Here is a 17,946-nt window from a genome sequence, read left to right on the forward strand (position 1 = left end):
GAAGTTTCCTTTCCTCCTCCTCCTCTCTCTCTTGTCCCCTTTCAGAAATAACTACACCTGGAAAATGATGTTAAGTCATTTTAGTACCTTGTAGTTTTTGAATTACAGCAGTCTTGGCAATGGGAACTGACAAGACATCACCTCAGTTAGTTTGATGGCTGGGACAATGGTAATCAAATCCGAGATAATGAAAAATTGTGTGGAAATGGGAATCATAAAGATTGGGGCTAAAACGCAAGCTGTCATCTTTTGCACAGGAATAGTACAATACTGCTTTGATTTTGATCGGATTCTTAAATGTGATGCAAGCTTTTGATTTCATCAAGCTGAATGTTCCCAAAAGGGGAAGGCTGTTTAATCTTTACTCACCCACCACCTATTATGAACTTCTGTATGATTAAAAGCTTACAGTGCTCCACTGAAAGATTTAGTCCTGATAAGCTCATATTCTACTGTTTCTGTAAACTGGGATCTCAGTAAACCAAGCTACCTCTCTCAGCTACACTGCGGCATCACTATTTCAAATGTAATTAACTTCAAAATCCTTTAATGCATTTCAATATAGGCTAAATGCCATATTTTTTACCCAGCAGTGGTTTAAAGCTCTTTGAGTGGTAGTTTCAATTGCTTTTCAGATGTCATTTGAATGTGTCAAGAACCTCCATGTTCATTACAAGACCTGAGCAAACATCCCCCCCCAGCTGCTTTCTATATTCTGAGGGATCCTGTTCAGTTTTTGCCTGAAGGTTGCTCAGGCCTTTGTGGTGAATATAGGTCAAGTATACAAACAAAGCTGCTCCCTCATTCCTCCCTCTCTATATTCAGATGTGTGAAAAGGGTGTCTGTTGATGGTGGGAACAAAGAAAGGAAAGGCTGGTGGGAACAAGGAAAAAACGAAGGCAATTGCCTCCAGTGTTGAATTGTGTGTGGAAATCCAGAGGTCATCTAGTCCAACCCCTGCAATGCAGAAATCACAGCTTAAAGAATCCCTGATGAATGGCCATCCTATTTGTTTAAAAACCTCCAAGGAAGGAGAGTCTACCATTTTCTGAAGTACAAAATCAAGCTTCAGGTGGTGTTTAGATGAAAAAGTAACGGTAAATAAATCCCACAGAAAAAGTAGGTTCAATCAATTTATTAACAAATAATTAATAATTTATTAGAAAACTTACATTTATTTACATTCTAAAATTAAAATTTACAGGAATATTTCAGATTTAATCTTCATTTATGTAATGAATAATTTTTTGCCACTAAAACAGCTCTTCATCTTGTCAGTAAAAAAAAAGTGTTACAGCAACAATTCAAAAGTTATACAAATACAAACATGCTATAAAATAACCAGATTTCAATGAAAGAATTTCTCTAGCTTCTTCTGAAATAGCGCATTAAGGACTTGCTGTTTTTTTCAAACTATTCTGCAAAGTCTTTTGCAGTCTAGCTATGTTGGCATCCAAGGCTGCTAGACCATTTTTGAAGTCTTCTTCATCTCTAGAAGTGAATGTTGAAAAAGAAGATATGGTCCATTCAGATTTTCCAGACATCCAGTCAAAAGTTGAGAAACTGGAGTCAGGAACAGAAACACCAGGGCCTTTTTTCTGTGAGTTTCCTTTCTGATGTGGAATAGAAGCATAAAAGAATTTATCAGGCTGAAGTCCATCTGGATCGTCCGAAATCACTTTAGCAGCTTCATTTGTTATTTCTTTTGGCTGCATTTGGCATCTGTCTCCCTCCAGCTTTGCTGTCTTCCCCTTACTTTCAGACTTATTTTCCGCAGTCTTTTTGGGACTAAAGCTACCATACAATTTATCAACGGCCTTTGCATTGTTGCCCGGCATCCCAAACCTAATTGGCTGCTTGGTATTGGCCAACCCAAAGTTACAGTCCCGTTTGGGGGGAACTTGACACTGTGTATCTGTCCTTTCAGCTGCTGCAGCTGGTTTCTGAGATGGACTGCTACTCAATGGAATGTAAATAGTCTCATCCGGCCCATGCCCTTCTACCAAAGTACTTGAATTGCTGGCTGCTTCAACTTCAGGCTTTAGGAAGGCAAAGCTTTTGGGAGCCACTATTTCCCCTGCAATAGGGCTGTTTTGAGGAGGGTCTTCAGTTGCCCTCATGTCATATCCTTCACCTGGTACCTTCATCTTACTTTTTGGTAAGACGGGCTCTGCCAGAATAGGACTGGTTTCTAACTTTTTAAGGTAGCTCATTACAGAATCACTTAGAGGGTATGCGTCGGCCTGCAGCTGTTTTTCATGAATTTCCAAGAGTGCTTTTGACAGACTGCTTTCTTGTTTTGGTTTGGCAGTGTCCACAGTGAGGTCCGAGAGAAGTTTGGACATACTGCCCTGCAGAGCCCTGTTGAGAACAATTCAGTAGTTTAATTTTAATTAGGACAAGGAATATGACAAAATCCAAGATCCTGAATTTGTCTCTAGCAGTTAGGCTCTGATTGTAGTTTTATACCCACTTACCTGTGGGTATAGACATGGTATACTGTACCTCTTTCAGCACACAGTCTACCTTGAGACAATACAGAAGTTAGTAATACTGTTTAGTCATACCTATACTGAGGTTTTAAGTAAAACTTAAAAAACTATGACTGCAGGTTGGGCTTTTTTGGTGGCCTGTCTTAAGTTTATCTTCCAAACGACCATTGTATTGAAGTAGAACATTATCTATTAGTTTTGTAAAGAGGCAAATACATTTAAACTTTCATTGAAAATAAAAGAAAAAGAAAACTGAACATTTTGTGTGTGTGTAAGTAAATTCATAACCGTGTGGGATGCCAAGTGAGGATGCCAAGTGAGACAGGTTATAAGTGAAGGGGGGTCTCTAGAAATGGGGCCATGTAAATACAACCGTACACCCAGTTGTCACTGCCTTCCAACAAGTCACATGGGCCAAAACCAAGTTGGCTACAGTTACAAACACTGCTAGGAGGAAAAGCGCTGCCCCTTCCCCCAAAACTAGTGATCAATGGTTGGCTTGTCTCCCTAACATGCCCTAGTATATGTGTTGTTGTTGTTGATGATGATGATGATATTAATACAGTGGTACCTCAAGTTACAGGTGCTTCAGGTTACAGACTCCGCTAACCCATAAATAGTACCTCGGGTTAAGAACTTTGCTTCAGGATGAGAATAGAAATTGCAAGGCGGCAGCACAGCGGCAGTGGGAGGCCCCATTAGCTAAAGTGGTGCTTCAGGTTAAGAACAGTTTCAGGTTAAGAACAGACCTCCAGAACGAATTAAGTTCTTAACCCAAGGTACCACTGTAATAATAATAATTTAATTGTGTTGTGTTCTAATGTTACCAATGTCCTGATATTTCATGTTATAGTGATATAGAAATATTTTTATAAATAAAAGCCAAACGGCCACCATTCAGCCTTAAAGGAAGAACTAATGATGCAATCAGAAGTCTTTACTAAGAGACACACCTCCCATAACCCACTGCAATGGGTGTATGGGGAAGAGTGGGAGAACCCCTCCCTTTTGCCCATCGTTATGAATGGAATGCTTGCAACTTGAAGAAATAAATTGATTAAATGCTGCACCACTCTCTCCTGGAACATTCAAGGAAAATCCCAGAAACATTAAAAACTGAACTCAAAAGTGCTGCCCATGAAACTGTTGTGGCTGCACCCACGGTTCTTTTTAAAAATAAAATGGTCTGAGGATTAGCTGTTTGCGGGGTGGAGGAGTCCGGGCACGTGTTCTGCTCCCCACTGTCCTGAATAGCTGAAGGGGTAAAAAATTAAGCTTTTCGAATAGTCTCAATAGTTCAGTTCCAACCTATTAAACAGGAGACAAAAGTATGCACTCAGGTTGCAGAAACAACCCCCATCTAGTTTGAGCTACAGTCTGAAAAATCTACCTGTTATGTGTGGTAATGACGCCCAACTCGATTAGGTGAAGCAACAAGAGAAAACAAGAGCTAAAAACCAGAATGTGACAACTTTTATTCACACTGGTGAATAAATTGTAAAGGGTCATTTTCCCCCCTTTCTAGCAAGACAGGTTTCAACTTAGTCCATGAATCTCTGACACCATCTGGTGGCTAAGTACTACACCCACAGTACAAGACTTGACTAAATAGATGTGACAGAACTATCAGTTAAACTTCAACAAAGTGTCTTGTGCAAGACTACCTGCTCCAGAAGCAGTTGTTGTTTTTATTATTTAAATTTGTATACTGCCCTATACCCATAGGTCTCAGGGCAGTTCACAGGATAAATTATGCCCTCTTCAAACAATATTCTATTAAACAAGTAGCTCAAGTGAAACAAGGAGAGACGGAACAGCTGGAGGTGAGTAAATAGACTTGGCTAAGCAGATTTGTTTCTCTTTGTCTGTTTCTACACAATTTCTTTTCATACTTAATGTACCACCTCAAAAGAAGTCTTAAGTAAATTGGATTCCTGATAGAAAGAGAGATTATTCAAACCCATTAACTGTAGAAAAACAAAGGACAAGTTGTATTTATTTTCTGAACTTCTATACATCCTTTGGACTCTCCCTCTGGGTGGCATTCTATAGTGAATGAATCAAGTCCCAAGAAGACTGAGCATGAGCACCTCAATGTCAGCCGTCAGCCAATCAAGTTTCAGGAACTAGTGTAGCACACTCAAGTTCAGCTAACTGTCAGGATTACTTGCAGTTTTCAAAGAGCAACTAATTATTGAAACAAAGTCACAAGAGCAATACATTCTTCCCTAATAAAGCGACAGAAATGGGTTTCTACTATATTATTTTGCCAATTTATATAGTTAATGAATACTAGTTGTAATATTAGTTTCCAGTGAAACTAGTGCTTGACCCAAACATTTAAAATAAAAAGCTGAATATTGTTCCTTTGCCATGATAAACATATGGCATGCTCCCCCTCCCAAATCTGAAGTTTGAAAATCCTACCTGAAATTATTCTGCAAAATCTTTGGAGAATGTTGAATTTGGCTATTATTTTCAGAGATATTGGTGCTTTTAAACAGAAAAGAATCCACCATTTTCCAATATGGCGACTTCTCCCAGTCTTCTGTAAGTTTATCATAGCTTTCCGATCAACATACAGGCTATTTTCAGCTTTTCATTCTAAATGTGTTGGGCCTAAAATTTGCTAACTGCACAGGACTAAAGTTAAAAGAAGGAAGGGCAATGTTACTCAGTGGCGTAGCGTGGGTTGTCAGCACCCGGGGCAAAGCAAGTAATTTGCGCCCCCTAACCAGTGGATTTGCGCCCCTAACCCTAACCCCCAGATGTTGCGGCCAGTGCAGCTGGTGCGACCAGGCCCCCCTGCACCCCCCACGCTACGCCACTCTGTAGCAGTAGCTTCAAAACCCACCTTGCCAGTTCCCAAAGGGCACCATGCACAGCAAAATCCAACGCCTTTCATTTTTCTCATTTATTTTTATTATTACTATGTATCTTTAAAAGATAAACATTCAGCGTAACAAAGAACTTAAACCGGAAGCCTTTCTTTAGCACACACACACACCCTTAGGGGGATGATCCACCACTCATTTACTCGTGAGCAAGCCCGCCAAACTTGCTGACGAAACCGAAAGCCTCTTAACCCGCTGGCGAGAGGCTTAGCCGGGCCTCGCCCGCCCACCGGCTTCCTCTCGGAGGTTTTTGGGGAGCGCAGGGCGCGGCGAGGCCCGGTGGCGCGTCGGGGTGCGGAGGCTGCCCGTGCCGGCCAGGCGTCGGTGGCGGCGTTGGCGCTGCTGCAGCGGCTGCTCCTCCTGCGAGCAGTGAGTGGAGCACAGCTGCAGCGGCGGCGGGGGGCGCGCGCACGCTAGGGCACAAGGCTGGCGGTGGCTGCGGGGAGCCCGGCGGAGGAAGGAACTTGTCCCTTCCCTCTGGACTCGCGCCCCCCCAGATGTTGCGCCCGGTGCGGCCGGCACCCTTGGCACCCCCCACGCTACGCCACTGATGTTACTGAACATTAGTTATTTGCACCATTTGATTCAAAGGTGGGATACATATTTGACAAGCAAATTAAGATAGTTACCGAGTCAATTCATGCAATCTATTCACTTCTGCGTCTTTCTGACGCAATGTTATGCCTAAGATCTGGTTTTCTTTCTCAGCAACTTCCAACTTGTAGTGCAAGCTCTTTGTGCTGTTCAACATATCGTCTGCTTCTGAAACATATTGAAGAAGTGTAAATTGTAATTTTTACATTAAACAAATATGAACCCAGAAAGTGCCTCAGTGTACACACCAATTTTGAGCTTTGTTGAGAAAATATCATATTGCTGTTGCTTTTCACGAAGCTCTTGGTCCCTCTCGTGAATTATTCTGGTCAGCCTTCTATTTTCCTCTTTTTGGCTTTCTAACATTTTTATGATCTCTTCATTTTTATTCCGCAGCAACTCATTGCTTTTCATATATTCATTCAACTGACTCTGCAATGTGATATTCAAAGACTGGAGCGAGACTATGGGAAGAAGCATATAGTTGTTTTAAAAGACAAGTTCAACCCCAACAAATATTTATAACTACTAAAATATAAATAGGTGGCATGCCCTTGTAATTTCTAGGATTTTTAACAGCAATACATTTTGCCAGAGGCTTCCTTTGGAGACTGTCTAGAAATTTTAATCAGTAGAGAATGTTGCAACACGTCCTTAGGTGAATATGTGTGAACTGTTATGCTGTAGCTGTAATGAGTTTTTCTTTTCCTTTTAGGCCAAACTGAAGATGTCTTACTTACTGGTTGGAGCTGACTTAGGATGTAGCAGCTGCAATAATGAAGATACAGCCAACTCGCTGCAGGCACTAACTGGTTCACCTACTTTTCTCCACACAGTAATGTACGTGAGTGCAGGTAGAAATTCATTAGTGTGACCCAACTATATAGACTTTAATATTCAAACTGTAAGAGAAACCATGCATGTAACCATTTCCACAATCAAGTCAATAAGCCATTCCTGAATAAAGTTGTACGATACAATGGCATTGTTTCATGTGAAACAGTATGAGAGGGATCGAGAATGTGGTCATGTTTTGATTAGCATCTCACATCTTAATAAGCCAAAATGTGAACCAGTCTTCTGCTCACACATGCAGCTAATTCGCAAGAGCACGTGAACGTGCTAGGAAATCTTCAGCTAACTAGTTTCTGCTTTCATATGTACTGCAAATCTATTATTAACATATTTAGAAAATGTATTTAGCATTGGGTACAACACATTATAAAAAATCACTGGCATAAAACAAACCATGGAATAACAGAGTGACATAGGTGTGAATAACGGCTAGGAGAAGCAGCAGCATAACTGAAAACCCTTAGAGCCAGAAATCTGCTGCAGTTTAGTAGACATGAATGAAAAAACATAGCTAATAGTTAATTGTGAATGTGCCAATCATGCACACTTTGCTCTTACTAGTGGGCAGGAGAAAGAAACCACGATCCTTCATTTGTTATTGGAGCAAAACAAACCTTTATTTCCAGTTTGGACACACTTAAGCCAGGGAAAGCAGGTATAATTTGTGCATTTGCGGTAAACCATTAACTATGGCTTACTATTACATGAAGGGCTTTATATAAAGTAAATATAGTACACTATTCAAGTACTTCATTAGACGAAAGCAGCACTGCTTCCAGAACTGTTAGAAGTGTGAGTAACCAGCAGAGACTGTGAATACGCCTCAAATTCTGTTTTAAGTGCTTTTAAAAAACATTCAAATCTTTACACTTTGTTACTTACATTCATAGTTGCTATCCAGATTGCATTCTTTTTCTGCTCTCTCTTGGTTCTTCAGCTGTTGATTCAATATTCTTAGTCGTCTTCATTTGAATTGGGGGGTGGGAAAGTTTGCATTTAACAACTATTTTCTATGGCAATGGTTTTGATAAAAAGTGAGGGGACAAAAATATCTTCCTCAGCTTTTAAGTTAACTTTATCCATTCTTACAACCCTTCATTCTCTGCTAGATCCTCTTCTGCTTGGGACAAGTGCACCACAGCTTTAAAACAATGCCAATACACAAAAAGCACAATCCAAGAATGTTCCCACAGCAGCTTGCGTATTATACAGTTGAACCCCAACTGCAACCGAGATGAGCTTCCAATCAGCTGAGGTTACCAGTGCTGATCTGATAAAGTCAGCAGAGAGGTTTGCTGTTGCTGAACCACAGTCCTATGAACCTGTATACACAAACTGATCACAGTTGTTATTAACCACAATAACAGAACTATTCTGTTCCATTACGTGGATAACCATTATGTGGCAGTGAACTGCCTTTTGCAGTTCCCCCGGCAGACCCCTCTTCTTCCACAATGAACTCTACAAGAAAGTGAAAATTGGGTGGAGAACAAGGATAGCACCAATTTTTATATCAAGATAGTCTGCTGATGTTTCAACTCCCAAATGCATCTTACTTGTTTTAGTTGAACATTGATAAATAAGTTTTAGATTGTTTTGCAAAAATGTTTCAACATGTTAATTTATTATACAGTATTTCTGTTTTATAGATAACAGACTTAATTTATATGTATACATAATCTATGCATCTACTCCTTTAAAAAAGGACAGAATTGTAATCCTGCTGTAAAATCCTTTTGTTTTAAGTGCACATTCACCCTTTCGTTAACTGTTCTAAACTGAGATCTGGTGAATTACCATTGCTGATCTTCCATACATATATTACTGACCTGCGCAATTGGGCATTTTCACTTCTGAGAGGTTGAACAGCAAGTGCTATTTCAGCTTGTACATTTGCGTTTCCAACAACTGCAGGCAAGAGTGATACTGTGTCTTCCACTTCACCTAGCAATCTCAAAATTTCTGAATCATCTATAATGGGGAAAGGAAGAATCTGTTGAGTAATCAAATGCACTCCTCAAAACATGTTGTGGAAGAATAAAAATTCACAATCCTAGAAAGATACCAAGTACTTTTACATCAGCTATATGCTGCAATAGATTTAAGACAGAGCTCTGTCTTCAATATGTCCCTTTCCAAAGGAAAGGAACAAATTTCATTAATGTTTTTGCAGTGCATGTTGCTAAAAGAAAAAACCAGCACTTTACCCTGAGAATAATGAGAACCCTTGTGTATATATATATCAACCTTATTGTTCAAGGTGTAATGTTGGCAACATGACCCTAATCACATCTGCTTACAGCTAATTATTCCAGAAGCTTCATTTACTTCCATATAAGCTTGCTTGCTTATTTACCTGATGCCCAGGATGAACAGTACTTGCCAGCTCACAAAGCGGAAATAAGAAGAATTCCACCATGAGTGTTTCCCCATCTAATAAGACTTACATTAATATGGGAATCCTCAAGAAACATTTTATAACCTATTCATATTAGGTAGGGAAAGGCAGATAGTTATATTTGCTTTCTATACTCATCAGATTTTTAAAAAAATATATGTCTCACATTCAGCTGCACTACATAAACTCCATTGGAAGCTTTTATGCTGTACTGATCTGGAACATGATTCCTTAATCAAGAAAGTATCCAAAAATATTTTAATAAGAATAGCAATGAGTTGTAAATCACTGGTTTTCAATACACGAAGCAGATGTGATTAGGAAAATGAAGGGGAAGAGATTTGGGTTTTTTTTTTACATTTGACTTGAGATTTTTTACAAAACAAAAAGCACCACTCAGCCATATTGAGAATGTGAACACTCTCCCTTGTGCAGAAAGGAGTCTCTGTGCCTACTAAATGTAAAGGGACCCCTGACCGTTAGGTCCAGTCGCAGACGACTCTGGGGTTGCGATGCTCATCTCACTTTACTGGCCGAGGGAGCTGGCGTACAGCTTCCGGGTCATGTGGCCAGCATGAATAAGCCGCTTCTGGCAAACCAGAGCAGCGCACGGAAACGCTGTTTACCTTCCTGCCAGAGTGGTACCTTCCTGCCAGAGTGGTACCTATCTACTTGAACTTTTGTGCTTTCAAACTGCTAGGTTGACAGGAGCAGGGACTGAGCAACGGGAGCTCACCCTTCGCGGGGATTCGAACTGTGACCTTCTGATCGGCAAGCCCTAGGCTCTGTGGTTTAACCCACAGGGCCACCCACGTCCCCTTTATTGCTTACTTCTAACAGATAAAAGGAACAAAATACTAAAATATGAAACCTTAGTAGAAAGAAAGACAAAATTAGTAGAAACAAATGTGGTTTTGTCATGTTGGTATTCAATTAAGTAAACCTTACAGAAGTATAAATCAATTATAGTGTAAGCAGAAATCTCATATTACCCTGATCAGTGAGCAAGGCCTTAAGTTCTCCCAAAAGATACTTCACAGTTTTCACTTTCTGAGCTGTTTTTTGAAGGTTTGTCTTTTTAGGTTTTAAAATGTCCTTGTCAAAGCTCGTCTGACAGCTTGTATCTCTCACTGGTGCCATATCAACTCCATCCAAGTTTTCCTCTTCGCTTAGAGTACCCTCACTATATTCTTCAGCAGTGTCTTCTCTAGAAATCAAGGGCTTGGACTGAATTTGGTCAACATCCTGGTACTTTCCATCAACCTTCCCATTCTCCTTTTCATGTGCTTGCAACAGAGCCAGATGTGCTTGAATACATCTTATTAGGTCTGCCTCTTTAATCTGCTGTTCGTGGTTTCCTTGATCTGGCACAGTTTCTCTGGTACTAGGTGGAGCAAGTACTGTGGGTGGCGTAGGATTGCTTGGAGCAGACTGGATCATGTGGGGCAGGGCAGAACATGAAGCAACAGTCTGCCCTTGGGCACCAGAAGTGGAGCCACTGGGGCCTTCTGGCAAGAGAAGTCCCATCTGTGATGCACACTGAGTGCAGCTCTCAATGACAGCACCCTATAAAAAGAGCATATGAATAATTTATTCTACACTTAAATGTTAATACTGCACACTTAGTTATGAGTAGGTTGCAATAAAAAATAGTGTTTAGATGTGTAGCCTTCTACTATAAAGGTAAATATTTCGTTAGGTACCATATTTTTCGCTCTATAAGACGCACCTGACCATAAGAAGCACCTCGTTTTAGAGGAAAACAAGAAAAAAATATTCTGAATCTGCACAGCACCTCTTTAGCAAAGCGGGAGGAGAAACGGAAGGGGCTCCGTTTCTCCTCCCGCTTCGCTGAAGGGGCGCTGCACAGCTCTCCCTCTCTGCGCAGTGCCTCTCCAGCAAAGCTAAGTCAGAACAGCAAGAGGGATCGCTGTGCAGCGAAAGCAGCAACCCCTCTTGCTGTTCTGGGATAGCCGCACCAAGCCTCTTCAGGGCAGGGGGAGTGTTCCTCCCGTTGCTCTGAAGAGGCTTCGCGTAGCTATCCCAGAAGTCAGAACAGCAAGAGGGATCACTGCGCAGCGATCCCTCTTGATGTTCTGGCTTCAGCGATAGCTGCGCAGCCTGCATTCACTCCATAAGATGCACACACATTTCCCCTTACTTTTTAGGAGGGAAAAAGTGTGTCTTATAGAGCGAAAAAATACGGTAAGTATTATATTTTCTATGACACCATGCAGGATCTCTTTCCCCACTTCTTAAGCATACTTTCAAAGGCACAGCAGTTGATACACCCTGTCCTAGAGGCTTATTTAACAATAAGCTATTATGCCATTTGATTGCTATCCAACACACAAAGAGAGACAAAGAGAAATTGCCTATATTGTATTAGTAATTAGTTGAACCTGATGGGGTAATCTATGGCAGATGTTTCAAAATATATGCAGAATTAAAGGTTGCTTCAGTACTGGTGTTCTTCGAAACAGCTCCACTTTGAAGCAGGTGGAGTTGGATTTGTTTTAACAACTTTTTCTTTCTTTTCCCCTTTCGGCTTGCAGAATTAATTTGTTGCAGTTGTGCTGTATTGTGCTCGCCCAATGTAGTGAGGAAGTATTTAGAAGAATGGGTGACAAGCAAATTCTACTTAAGCCTCAAGACAGTGTACAAGGTGATAAAATCTAACAATAAATCACAGTAAAATATAAAAAAATGCAGCTGATAATCCAAAGGGCACTATTAATTCTCAACATTAAATGCCAGAAAAGGCTTAAGCAAAGAGGTATGTTTTTAAGAAGTTTCATGTGATGTGAAAAATAGAGTGTTTTCCTGAATGGGATCTGCCGGACTTTGGCACAAGCTGCTGACCTTAACAGAGTCTTACATTGCTGTTGTCCCCTCCATCCTCTTATGTCATCAAATACCCAAGGGGAAATTGAAATTATATCATGGTTCCTCCTCTTTGACAACCATAAATAAAAAAAATGAAAAAAATGACCAGTTATCTACATCTAAACCAACAATTGTTAAATTGCATTAGACTTTAGAAGCCCCTGTTTTAACATGTATTAAGGAAACTTTTAAGGAAGGCAAAACAGTAGAAATTTATCAATAGTATGCACAGAACAAAATGTGGCAATCCAAAATTTAAGAGAGTACTTACAGGCTGAACAAACGAAGGATTAGCTGCATATTGTGGGGACAGAGCTGGTGTAGAGGTAGGCAAACGGGAGTTGAATGCTGTTACAGGCTGATATGTTGCTATCGATTGAGGTATAAAGAACAAAATTGTCAATGTTAAGATTAAATATATCCATCCCACAACGTCTGTCAAATCAAATCATGCCATTCCCACTCACTGTGTTCAGGAACGATGGAACATGGAACTTCAGGAATGCCACTGGATTTTTGCAGCGGTTGGGTGTTTAGCAGAGACATCTGGGTTTGCACATGCTCACACAGTTTCTGATGCATCACAGGAGAGTGCTGAGTGCAAGGTATATGAATTGGTTGAAGAGGAGAAGGTTGCCCTGTGCTTATAGGAGTTGTGTCTTTTTCAACAACTGCAGCATTCACTGATGCTGGCTTATTTGGCATAGGCACTACAAAAAGCAAAAAGGATAACCTTTAACTCTGTTAAGTTATATTCTAAAACAGCAAAGATGTAGCAGTAACCTTTTGAGTTTTGGAATTCTGCTCTATTGCCATGCGCTTGTAGTCTTGATTATGTTTTATGTTACATTATGTAAGATAAAAGTAAAAATATGTAAGCTATATTCTTAAGAATTCCTCAAAGTCTAAACTATTTTCTAATAGTTCAGGAATATAGTTCTGCATTGTTCACAGACTCATGGTGGCCTGTACGTGACCAAAGACTGTACAGTGAAACACGTAATTTAGTCCTATTGATGAATACAACAAAAAACTTAGACCTCCATGAAGCAAAATTTGATCTACTAGTGCAGGTGAAATCTACTGAACATTTATGGTACAGTAAGGCTATTTTTAAAAAATCAGATATTTTAAAGAGTAATGTAAATTGTGTTTTATCATTTTCTTATAGATATTCTGTAATGAAACACTGAATGGATATAATAAAATAAAGAATTAACTTAAAAATAAAGTTGAAGAAAAACATCTTACCCATTCCTTTACGCACATTTGCAGAAATATTTTTTTTCTTTTGACCCCTCTTCTTTGAACCATTGACTTTACTGAGTAAAGGTCTTGAAGCTGTTCTGACCAAAGCTGCTTTTCCTGCCTTTTGACAGAGGTTCTCCATCCCTAGCACCATTTGAAATAATATCATTTAGCAACAAAGTAAGTTACTCGCAGAATGAAAACTGAATTCAAGTAGTTAAAAAGAATACTACCTTCAGATTCATTTTGCAAAATGTCCTTTAGTAAAGACGCACAGCGATCCAGGCCATGATGAATGGTTGCAACCTGGAGAAAGGATATGAAAGAGAATGCAAACAGTTTTCATTCACAGAAAATGGCTCATTATTAAACCTTCCTGATTCTGTGAGCTAGTAAATGTTCCAAAGTGTATGTTGGAAACTACAACCAGTACTGAATGCTGCTGCTAGGATGCCCGTGAGTGCTAGGCATTGTATGATTTGCCCTGGCTGCTGGTTTGTTTCCAGGCTCAATTCAAGATACTCATTACAACCCTTGGTGGCTTGGGACCTGCATATCTTAACAGCGGGGGGGGGGGGTAACCTTGGGCCTGCAGGCTAATCTTGACCTATGAGGTCCTTTCCCTCCAACCATGTCTACCTGCCTGTCAGCTGCCATAACTGGGTTAAATCCTGCAGTGGCTGCATGTGATTGTTCCCAGCAAGGCACAGGCCTATGTAGCAAATGAGTTAAATATTGCTCAAGTCAAGTGATCAAGCATTTCTGTTTAAGCTAGGGCTGGGCAATATTAGGTTTTCAACATCGTGGTGTATTGCCAGCCAAACACCACAGTTTGGTGATCTACCGCGATGTTGAAAAACAAGATGCGTTGGCCTCTGCCTGCGAGACACGGGGTGAAACTGCCCCAGCTCTCACCTTAAGAGCTGAGGCGATTTCACCCAGGGTTGCAGGCTGGGACAATGCAGCTTGTTCATGCAGCTTAGCTGGGGGGAGGGAACATTTCCCTTCCCCAGCTGAGTCATCCCCGGTGCTTTTGCTGCTCACACGCGAGCAGCAGGAGTATTGGGGCTCCTTTAATTGCTAGACTGAGGCAAGGGCACCTGCACGCTCCTCAGGTGAGCAGTTTAAAGATTCAGAGGGAGGAACAGGCTGTATCGGCACCTCGCCGGTACAGCTTGTTTCTCCCACCGCGTCATATGAAGGCAGTGGGATGGTGGTTTCACTATGTATTGCTGGTGAAACCGCCGCTGCTCCCAAGTCCCTCTGCTAGCAGTGCCCACTGGAAGAAGAAACATTTGACTCCCTTCAGCACACGCTGCTAGCACAGGGATTCAGGAGCGGTAGCTGTTTCACCAGTGATATACCGCTTAATGAAACCGACATCACGGTCTGCTCTTCATACTGGTTCTGGGCAATATATTGATATATCTCCCAGGCCTAGTTTGAGCCTACAAAACCAGAGACTCAAACATGAGCTGTCTGAAAGTCCTTTGCAAACAGGAAAATGGATTTTAAATAGTACTGCACTTTGAAATCCCAACATTCGGGGCTTCAAAGCGCAACATGAGCTGACATCACAATGGCATTAAGTGATTAACAGATGGGAAGCCATCCATCCAGAAAAGGTTCCTTTTGTTGTGGTTGTTTAGTCGTTTAGTCGTGTCCGACTCTTCGGGACCCCATGGACCAGAGCACGCCAGGCACTTCTGTCTTCCACTGCCTCCCGCAGTTTGGTCAAACTCATGCTGGTAGCTTCGAAGACACTATCTAACCATCTCGTCCTCTGTCATCTCCTTCTCCTTACTTCTGCTTAAAAGATTACCCTCTTCCATATAACTTTCTGACAAGGCCCTGTTCTCCCGATTAATTGAAAATGTGAAACATGATGACAGTGACCAGGGCTAGTGGCTTTTCATAGCAATATTTAATATGCACAAATAAAAAACTTTGCTCAGATTTTGCATTATAGTCTGTCATTACCTGATCTTCAGAATCTGTGGAATACAGGGAGTAGCCAAAATCAGCATCAGAACGTGCCACTTTTCTTAAAGCATTCCTGAAACACAGAAATGCTGTGTTAACTCTCTCTCTAGCATACATGCAAAACAACACTTGGACTTTGATATCTAGGAAAGGAGAAATGCTAAAACACAGTATCAGAAACTTTAAAACCAACTACATCAAAAAAGCACCTTAGGTTTGAAGGCATTATATGTAATATTTGATAAGGAATTTAAGATGATTCTATAATCTTCATTTCTAACAAGCATTGGTCCCAACTAGCCAGCAAAAAGCACAACATTTAGGGCAGTTTTAACAATATGCTACTGCTCAAACCTGCACAAATATAGAAGATATGAGGATATCCTTACTGTTTTCCTCCGCTTGCTAATTTAGCTGATCCTGTCAACCTTCCTGATGACAGTACCTGTTGGTTGCACAAACAAGCACTCAATATTTGGTATTAGTTTTCCAGAATAAGTGTAACAGAAAACACACCTCAGGCTTACGAGAGAGAGAGAGAGAGAGAGAGAGAGAGAGACTACATCTTCTACAAGAAAGCCAGCATGCAAGTGATGTTTTATTTTAAAAATGCTTATAAGAGCATAGAACTGATAACAGAAAAATTTCGTTCTACTTCAAGAGTGAAAAGCGATCTGCAGTAGTGAAGCATGTCTGACCTATACTTTGTATGTAAGCCAATTAAGAGTCTTTTTAAAGAATAAATAACCATTGGGAACATGTAGGCCTCTGTGAATTGATTTCAATCAATCAACTAAACCATATTTGCAAATATCAAGAACAGAATACTTCACATTTTGAAATTCAGATTCTCTGCACAAGCATGACTATTAACTGGCCATTTCAACAAGGAAAACACTGGTATCCAACTAAGAGCCTTTATAACTTCAACCATTTGGTAATGTGTTCTATAACTATTAATAATAAATAAAACCACTGCAAACCAGGAGAGGTTATGCTTAAGTAGTTAAACTCATACTATTTTTGTACAATCTGGTATTGCAGAAACAATCACACTTCACACCATCACATTTTGCGTGTGTGCTCCAGGAGCAAGAGCAATAGGGATCAGCTTAAAGATCTTCTGCTTTTACGAATTCTAGAAGGGTGGGCTTGTTACCTACTCTGCTGGTAAAAGCAGCAGAGTCCCGCGGCACCTTAAGAACTAAATAAGATGCATCAATAACAGAGGCGTTCGCGGATCCCACTCCACTTCCATTATCAGGTGCATGAACTGCAGCCTTGAGTCGGTAAGCATACAGGCATCATGCATGGTTATGGGGAATGCAGAGCCCTGAGGTTACGAGGGGGAACTCAGGGCGAAGAGCCCGAACTTAATGGCAAGGGAGGGCGCGCTTGCTCCCCCTCTCCCGCCCGCATTTACCTTGTGCCTTACGGAGCCCGGCCTCGCCATCTCCTTCCAGCCAAGAGGCTGCCTCTTCCTCCAAGCTGACTGACGGGCCCAACGGTTACTCACGGGGCAGAGCCTGTCTCAAGCCCCGCCCCCTATTTGCTCTCATTGAGGCGGCGGCGGCGGCAGACCGAGCGGGAAAGGAAGAGGTAGGAGGGAAATAAATAAGAGCCCGGCGGTCTAGTTTATTCTATTGGTTAGAGCCTTTCCTAAGTCGGACCAATAGAGGAAGCGGAGCGTGAGACAGGCGTGGCTTAGCCCGTTTGACCCTTAGTCAACCCTCGGAGGGGGGGACCGGTGTTTACTAGGCGTCCTGCACGCGTTCCTCTGGGAGCCATTGAAATGAGTGGGAAATCCCCACTGAAACAGGACAGGGTTTTTTTTGCTGCTGGGAGAAGGGAAGGCTTTGGGCTCCGGAAGCTCATCCTGCGGTCAGTGTGTTAGCCTAAAGCAGAGGTTTCCAACCTTTTTGAGTCCACGGCTCCCTTGACCAGCTGCATTCTTTTTGCGGCACTCCTGTGGGGCTCTGGAGCCCAGATATGGGTCACCCTTTGCCTGCAGAGCTGGCATCCTCTCACCCTTTTTCGAACACCCTCCCTTGTGGGTGGAGAGCCTCCTTTCTTTCCCCCTCTTCTTGGGAGTCCTCTGGGCAGCTGCTGCTTCTGCCGCCACCCCTGGTCCCCGAGCTGCGTCCCCTGCCCACAGGGGCCTGGGAAGCACCCACTGGTCAGCCCCAGAGGCACCCTTCGCCTGGGGAACTTGTAGCCAGGGCTGCTGCAACAAACAGCTGTGCAAGCCTTGGGGAGGCAGAGATGCAAGAAGGCATCAGAGAAGGGAGGGAAAGAAAAAGGGGCAGAGGCCAGTGTTGTCCGTGGCACCCCAACCATCATTCAAGGCACCCCAAGGTGCCACGGCACACTGGTTAAAAACCACTGGCGTAAGGAGATACCCAATCAGCCTTGTGGTTCTTTTATAAAATAAATCACCTTCTGTGTCGCCACAGCATTTGTTTCAACATACAGTGCTCCTTCCTGTGACGTCCTGCAGGTACTGGTCATTTTTCCAACAATTCAACGCAGTCAGCTTTGTTATTGGGCAGCATATACATATTGTTAATTTAAAAAATCCACTTAACATCAACCTACT

General features: G+C 41.7%; 1 protein-coding gene across 3 annotated transcripts; it reads right to left on the reverse strand.

Annotated features, from left to right (window-relative positions):
- Positions 1 to 1,119: 1,119 nt before the first annotated feature.
- CCDC14 (coiled-coil domain containing 14) lies at positions 1,120 to 16,915 on the reverse strand. Of its 3 annotated transcripts, none has more exons than XM_082235229.1 (13): positions 16,774 to 16,915; positions 15,740 to 15,795; positions 15,348 to 15,423; positions 13,601 to 13,673; positions 13,371 to 13,511; positions 12,587 to 12,829; positions 12,391 to 12,488; positions 10,226 to 10,799; positions 8,665 to 8,806; positions 7,718 to 7,797; positions 6,229 to 6,444; positions 6,016 to 6,145; positions 1,120 to 2,361 (listed from the first exon to the last, which is right to left on the reverse strand). In XM_082235229.1, exons 1-13 carry the CDS (start codon positions 16,801 to 16,803, stop codon positions 1,389 to 1,391), a joined length of 2,832 nt encoding a protein of 943 aa, XP_082091355.1. In that variant the 5' UTR covers positions 16,804 to 16,915; the 3' UTR covers positions 1,120 to 1,388. The 3 variants fall into 3 exon arrangements, with proteins under 3 accessions (XP_082091355.1, XP_082091354.1, XP_082091356.1); XM_082235228.1 differs by having other exon boundaries at positions 6,016 to 6,148; positions 16,774 to 16,914; XM_082235230.1 differs by lacking the exons at positions 13,601 to 13,673; positions 15,348 to 15,423; positions 15,740 to 15,795; positions 16,774 to 16,915 and having other exon boundaries at positions 6,016 to 6,148; positions 13,387 to 13,500.
- Between the last annotated feature and the right edge of the window lie 1,031 nt (positions 16,916 to 17,946).

The sequence above is a fragment of the Podarcis vaucheri genome, assembly GCF_965113315.1.
Source record: "Podarcis vaucheri genome assembly, chromosome: 1".
Classification (NCBI taxonomy): Eukaryota; Metazoa; Chordata; class Lepidosauria; order Squamata; family Lacertidae; genus Podarcis; species Podarcis vaucheri.